The sequence below is a fragment of the Mandrillus leucophaeus genome, unplaced genomic scaffold (genome assembly GCF_000951045.1).
Source record: "Mandrillus leucophaeus isolate KB7577 unplaced genomic scaffold, Mleu.le_1.0 Scaffold749, whole genome shotgun sequence".
Classification (NCBI taxonomy): domain Eukaryota; kingdom Metazoa; phylum Chordata; class Mammalia; order Primates; family Cercopithecidae; genus Mandrillus; species Mandrillus leucophaeus.
Genome location: NW_012108130.1, coordinates 937,710 through 945,452, shown reverse-complemented (window position 1 = coordinate 945,452; position 7,743 = coordinate 937,710). Strand labels below are relative to the sequence as shown.

Below are 7,743 nucleotides of genomic sequence, written 5' to 3'. Positions count from 1 at the left end.
CTGGGAGGCGGAGCTTGCGGTGAGCTGAGATCCGGCCACTGCACTCCAGCCTGGGCGACAGAGCGAGACTCCGTCTCAAAAAAAAAAAAAAAAATAGAGAAAACACCAGATTATCAGACAGGAATTCAGAGCTGGGAGCAGCCTGGGGAAGACGGTAACTATCTGAGTGAAAAACTTCTCTTTTACTAAGAGAAAGATATTGCTGGGTGGTGTGATAACCACAAGTTTTATTGATCAGGGCACTTACCTTGTTCTGCACAGCCAAGGGATTGTAGTAGCTCAGGCCTCTTATATTTTTGGAGGTTCCTGGTATTAATATTTTAAGAAATGTCAAAACATGAGAACTGTGATATATTTTAAACACAGTAAGTCCTCACTTAACATCGTGGAGAAGTTCTTGGAAACTTTGACTTTCAGTGAAATGACATATAACAAAAACCAATTTTACCATAGGCCAACTGATAGAAACGAGTCAAGTTTCCATGCCATATTACTGGTCACAAAAACATCACAAAACTTCTAAATAAGGCCAAGACACTTCAAATATTAAACACTGAAATAAATGTGAGCTATACATACATCTAAGAAAGATGATAAACACAAGTGAGATAATTATGCAATTTTGGGTGAATCAGTGAGTGAGGGTGGTCATAATGGTGGTGGTTACATCAAGGAATAAATGTTTGCAAAGTGAAAATTGTCAGGAGTGCCTCCTACCACCACACAGTTCAAACCCAAATAAGAAAAGATGAGCTGGGTTTGCTGAGCACTTTCATACTCTTTTTTGTTGGGCATCTGTATGATGATCATCTGCCTTACACATATTTATTTTACAATCATTTGTTTTCATTCATTCTTTTTTCAGCCTTCTTATTCCAGTTTCATAGCTGGAGCTTTTCACAGCTCAGGGCTCAAGGTGGGAAACAGCCCTGAACAGGATGCCTCCTATTACAGGGCACAGTCACACCCACACTCACTCCCGCCAGGACCAGGACGATGTAGATGTGCCAGTGAACCTCACGTGCACAGTTTTGGAATGTGGGAAGAAACCCTAATACTCAGAGAAAACCCACGCAGACATGGGGAGAACATGCGAACTCCACACAGACAGCGGCCCTGGTCAGGAATCCATTTTATTTTCTTATCGACGTTATAAACAAAGGATGTTGAATGAACTGATGTTATTTGAGGACCTGTTGTATTTGTTAAATAACAACTCAATGGGGTTTTGACACAACATATGGTATAGTATCATAATACTATTCACAAAATAATTAAAGAATTTTTAAAAATTAATTAATAGCACACAACGGTGTAAGCCCAGCAATGGGACACATGGCTGATGTTGTCAGATAAACATTTACTTCTTTCATTGCTGTCAGTAAGTCTCTGTTCTCCATGGAAACCCACATGGGGAATTAACACCATCTTAATCGGAGGTAGTTTGTGAGACCCAGGCCCCATGGTTCCTCTGCTCTATTGCTGTCACCTTCACCCCACAGGCCTTAAGTAAAGTCTTCAGGTCTGAGTCTTTTCTGTGTGTCTCTTATCTTGGTATAAGTGTACTGCTCTCCACATCTTGTCAAGTATTCCAGAAATATGACTGCTGCTGCCCTAGTTCATGCCTTTATCATAATTTCCCTTGGCTAACACTGTCGAGTCTTAACCTCTAGCTCCTCTTAACCTCTCTCCAAAGTCATCCTCCATATTGCTGGCTAAGACGTCTCTCTTAAAAACAGATCTCAACATACCACAACCTTGCCTCAAAGTAATAAGTAGATCCCCTTAGCCATAGAATCACATTCAAACCCCTTGGCTTGACATATAATACCCCACACAGGCATTTCCAATGTGCTTTCCCAGGCTCATTTCCCATTTTTCCTCCAACACTCCATACCTTCTGCTTTTCCCGAAAAGTGCTATGTTCTTTCACTCTATTTTAGCCCGTGGTTTTATCTCTTCCCGAAAACCCCTTCTGTTTTTGCTAATTCTTACCCCTCTCTTTGTGAAAAGTTCCTCACTCCTCCCAGTAAGAGCAGCTCTCCGATCCCTTAGCCCATTAACTTGTCTCTGGTACAGTGAGTGTTAAACAAGGAGATCACTGAAGAGAGGCTATGATTTGTTTATCTTTGTATACCCAATCCCTGGTACCATGCACAGTAAGGGCTCAATAAATATTGGCTGGATAATTGAATTAATTGTCAATAATACTCCATGCTTTCAGAAGCAAATGCAAGATCAGTCACAAATTACCTCTTGCAAGCAGTTTGCTCTATGTGTCAGCGATTGCCTACAGTTTTCTGGATGGTTCCTATAAGTAGCTCTGAAGGTTGCAAAATGGTTCTGTTTCCAAGCCTCCATAGTAACATGATTTCTTCCAAAGCAAGCCCTTTTTCTTTCTCAGGTGCTTCCTGCCTCAGCTGAGACTGTTGAAGAGACTTTATAAGACTGACTTCATTTCCTTGATTTAGACTATATTTCAACCCAGCACGTAGAATCATCATCACTCATTGCTGTGATTGCAGCATACTGCTTATCTGCATGGAGTTATTCTCCGGGCAAGAAATAATGCCTTATTAACACAGTTTTATCATCAGGACCAAGTTTGGCAGATAGAGCAACATTAGAGGATAATTGGAAGGACAGCTGATTTGTTAGCAAAATGTTGCTTTTCGGCTAATGAATCATTCTGATTTTTGCACTGACTGTTCGGTAACAGGCTCGAAGATTACTTTGCTTCAGCCCATTAAACCTTGACAAACCAGTTATTAACTACAGATAGAGCCAATGGCCTGTGGGGATTATTGCAATTATGAGCTATCTATGTAATTTTTAAAAATCATTAGGCGAGACAAGGTGAGTCTGATGATGGCGAGGCTGATGGCTGACAGTCTCTGCTATTTTGTAGTACACAAGGCAATAAACAGCTGTAGGGAGAACTAATCAGTCAGCAAAAGCCCTTTGCTGAGAAGATGTAGTAAGAGCAATAAAGGTTATTGCTCTCAAACAACAAACCGTGTCTGGGAAGGAAAGGGCAAGGTTTTTCTTTAACTTCTATTTTGGAGGCTGGAGGTCTTTTCTCAAAGGAGGATTAGAGGGAAGTAGAGGGAGCACATCAAATAAAGGGAAAAGCCAGGCAGGACTCTCATGGCTTACATTGCATCCCTGTGCTTTATTGGATTGTAGCACTCAAGACGCCCATTGGAAGGTACCTGCCCTTTCTCCTTTCTGCTCCCTATTATTTATTACAGGGATTTCAAGCTCAGGTGGATAATATGAATTAATAGAGAAAAAGGAAAGGGTAAAGATGATGATTAAATTATAAGTCAAATAAAAACACATCTGTGAGCCAGATCGCAACATCTAGTTTATAAACAAAAGTCCATGTCCTCAGTTTGGGTTATGAGACTCTTTGAATCTGGCCCACACTGCTTCAGCCTGATCCTCTTGTATTTTTCTCTTTTGAATCCTCTTACCCCAGTCTAACTAAGGTGTTCTCCAGATGTGCCTGCCCCACAGTTTCTAATCTCTATGTCTTTGCTACCCAAGGAATGGCTTCTCCTTTGAAATTGATTTCTACGTGTTCAAATCATATCCACTCTCTGAGTTGCAGAAGGAGTGAATTAAATCAACTTTAAGATCTCTTTCTCCTCTAAAGTTTTGTGAGTCTGCGGCATTTTCACCCACGATAGTTAGCATGTCTATGAATCTAGCTGCATTCTGGGGCCTTAACACAGTGTACTATTTTGCATTCTCTAGGTGGGCACTTCGCTGGGAGTCTTGCTGTTGTCACAGATGCTGCCCACCTCTTAATTGACCTGACCAGTTTCCTGCTCAGTCTCTTCTCCCTGTGGTTGTCATCGAAGCCTCCCTCTAAGCGGCTGACGTTTGGATGGCACCGAGCAGGTACAGTTCATAGAGTGAGCAATAACAGCAGGCTGGTGCTGCAAAGTCAAACCAAGGGTAAAAATGGAAGCTACAAAGCAAAGCCTTGTTGGAAAATCCTTAGAGACACATTTCTGATGCACAGGATAAAACAAACGTCTATGTGGGAATATGTGTTTTCAATATTAATTCAGATAACAGACAGATTAATGGTGCTATCTCTAGTCCTCTGGGACAAGAGGAACACGTGTATCACTTCAGCAACCGCCCCAGCCTCAGGGACTCTGTGCCTGGTGATAGACATAATACAATTCACTAAATTACTCTGCATCCCTGGAAGAGAGGATAGGAGTAAAGCTTCTGCCATATTGCAAAAGGAGGCACGGAGCACCCAAGAGAGTTACAGAGATTGAAGAACTTCTTATAGAGGATTCAGGAATAGAATACAGGCTTTCCTGCTCACACACAGCATTTAGCCATTCAGTGAATGGTCCAGCTGAATAGCTTGCTCACTCAATCAACAATAATGCAAAAAAGGAGGAGGAGAAGGAAGAGGAGAGGATGAAAGTTTACTTTTTCTCCTTTCTTGCAGCTGGTTCCTTCACTGAGTAACCCATCACCTAGGTCTTGATGAGGGTTTTTACTTTGACTCATTTTTACAATCGCTCCCTTACCCACCCCCACAACCCCATACTCTGCAGCTTCAGTTCTCCTCTGTGTTATTCCTTATATCAGCTGGAGGAGCTTCTGACTGAGTATTTTGTGCAAATCATGTGAACAAATAGCCACAATTCCACATTTTCACACTGGTTGAGAACCTCAATGTAGAGGAAATCGGAGAGCTGAGCAAGGGTGGCCAGCCTTCACTGAAAGGGCTGCTAGACACGTGTCACAGCTTGTAGACTGACACCTGTGGACTGCAGTTTTTCAAGTTTAGAATGGCAGGAAGTCCTAATTTCATACTAAACCATTGATCATCACAGGTGTTTTGACTTGCTTCCCTTTAACATCCAGGAGATGAGGCAATAAACAGCAGTAAAGAGAGTTCGTGACAATGTGATCTGAGAATGCTTTTGCCGGTGCTTGAACAGCACTACACTTGGAAAACATGGACCTCTGGCTAAGCACCCATTATTTGTCGGTGTAAAGTTTTACATGTACTTGACCCTTTCTGATACCATTTGTCAAAGCAGTTTTGTAAACCTAAGATGGTTTGAAAATGTAGGGTGAACTCAGAATTTAGATCTCTGCTTGTACTTTGGCATCGTGGCCATGGAAGACCCTGAGCTGTTCATAGAACTCTCTGCTGCGAGGGCAATATTCTGTAATATACAGTATGATGTAGCTATTGAACACTTTAAATGCGGCTAGTGCTACTGAAGAACCAGATTTTGAAATTTACTTAATTTCATTTTAAACAGCCATGCATGATTGGTGGCTACCATATTAAACAGCACCTCTATAGACATAGAGGTGAGTCCAACACATTCATACCCAACACACCCATCATCTGGTCAACCCAATGAGCCCAGCTAAGCTATTTTTTTTTAAGCAATCATGGTAGCATTTACCAATGATCCTCATGTGTCTCCCGTTCTAACTAGTTACTTTTGGATTTCTGACTCTTTGTTTTGTCTTGAGATCTGACTCCTGACTCTTGCTCTTGGTTTTGAGCTTTACACCTGCAGCTCTTTTCCCACTGTGCTTCCTAACCATGGGTTTTGAGTTAGACACGCTCCACTTTCATACCCTGATTTGGATTTTCACGGGTAGGAAACACACTTCCTGACATCCACAGACTCAACTTCCATTTCCAGCAAACCAGAAATTTTTGGGCCTGGTCCTCATAAACTTCTGCAAAGGGGAGTTGTAAGTAGCCTGAGTAGACTAATAAAATAACAGATTCTTGAGTGTTTGCTATATGTTATATTAGGTTCCTATGCTGCCTTAATAATGTACTACAAATTGGGTACATTATTTTGGGGGGGTACATTATTAATTTTCATAACAAATTATGAAGGTTGTCTATGAATGACTGAAGTCTGGGAAATAATTGCCACACACTGGGTAATAATACATTACTCGGTTTTAAATACATTTCTGTTTCAACAACTGACATTTATTGCCTCACAGTTATGAAAAACAGAAGTCTGCAATCGGGCGTCAGTGGGTTTGGTTCCTTCTGAGGTCTGTGAGGGGAAATCAGTTTCAGGCCTCTCTTAGCTTCTGGTGGTTTTCTGGCAAACTTTGTCAGAAACTGTCTGTCATTCCTTGGCTCATAGAGCTCTGCTTTTATCTTTACATGGCATTTTCCCCATTTGCATGTCTGTGTCCAGGTTTCCACTTTAAGTAAGGACACCAGCCATATTGAAACCATCCCACTCCAGTATGATTTCATCTTAACTAACTTCATCTGCAATTACCCTATTTCCAAATAAGGTCACAATCTGAGGAATTGAAGATTAGTACTTTTTTTTTTTTTTTTTTTTTGACAGAGTCTTGTTCTCTTGCCCAGGCTGGAGTGCAGTGGCACAATCTCGGCTCATTGCAACTTCCACCTCCCTGGTTCAAGCAATACCCCTGCCTCAGCCTCCCGAGTAGCTGGGATTACAGGACCACGCCCAGCTAATTTTTTTTTTTGTATCTTTAGTAGAGATGGGGTTTCAACATGTTGGCCAGACTGGTCTTGAACTACTGACCTCAGGCAATCTGCCTGCCTCGGCTTCACAAAGTGCTGGGATTACAGACATGAGCCGCCGCACCCGGCCAAAGATTAGTACTTTAACATATAAATTTTGGGGGAACATAATTTAACCTGTAATCTATGTATATTCTATTATTCTATTATTATATTCTACATATATTCTATTATTATAATACATATAGATAAGAATATTCAGGCTCAAATAGGTTAAGCGACTTGTCTAAAGTCACATAGCCAGTCCATATACGTCTGACACTTGAGCTCATGCCTTAAACATCTGCATCAGCATTTCCCATAGTGTGAGAAATGTTCCACAGTTGGTCAGATAATTTTAAGTGTCACATGGACAATAATTACACATCCTGATGCCCATTACAAAATAAACTAGCACATCAAATATGTAATTTCATGGATAACATTGTTTAGGAAGAAGCTAAGTGTAAAAAGGGAATTTATTTGAAAAAAATATTGAGTGGTTAATAAGGCAAGTAGCATGTGGATTTGGAAAACGTTATGAAGGTTGTCTGTAAATGACTACAGTCTGGGAAATTATTGCCACACACTGGGTAAGAATATATTACATTGCTCTGCTTTAAAAGGAACTAATCTCTGGGATTAGCTTAAAGTGGGGAAGGACTAAATGATGGATTGTACCTGACCACTGACTCAAAGAATGTTTCTAGACCCTTCTGGGTTTTTAGAATCTCTCTGTGGGTTTAAATTAAAGGTCAGAATGAAGTGTTAACTCCTAAGTGAGCAAATGCACTTTCCTCAGTGGGCAGATTGAACACCATTTTATCTCTACATATTGATGTAAACACTTCTATTCTGATGCTTCTTTTCCTTACTGTTGCTCTTAAAATGCAGTCAGAGTGTTAGCAAGCCTCTGAGCTCACCTCTGTGTTTATAATATGTTGCACTGGCAAATAAAACTCATTTTCTTCAAGTGCTCTCTGAAGCTTTCCCTTTTCACTATTTTATTCCATTGAAGGTGCTGGCACTGGCAGGTCGTAAATGTTTTATGGCGAAATTAAGAGTTTCTAAACACATTTTACTCTCTGTGTCTCATTATTTTACCTCCTAATAAGTTTCAATCATTTTAGCACCTGTTTAAATTAAGATCCCCAAGGAAAACGGCGGCGGGGTGGTGGGGT

General features: G+C 40.8%; 1 protein-coding gene across 3 annotated transcripts in view; it reads left to right on the top strand.

The window, feature by feature from the left end:
- The window catches only part of SLC30A8 (solute carrier family 30 (zinc transporter), member 8), a 254,824-nt gene that overhangs the window by 227,699 nt on the left and 19,382 nt on the right, over positions 1–7,743 (top strand). For all 3 annotated transcript variants that reach the window (XM_011966139.1, XM_011966137.1, XM_011966138.1), the window contains one exon: positions 3,760–3,906. In XM_011966139.1, coding sequence (XP_011821529.1) covers positions 3,760–3,906 — 147 coding nt within the window. The remainder of the gene's footprint in view (positions 1–3,759; positions 3,907–7,743) is intronic.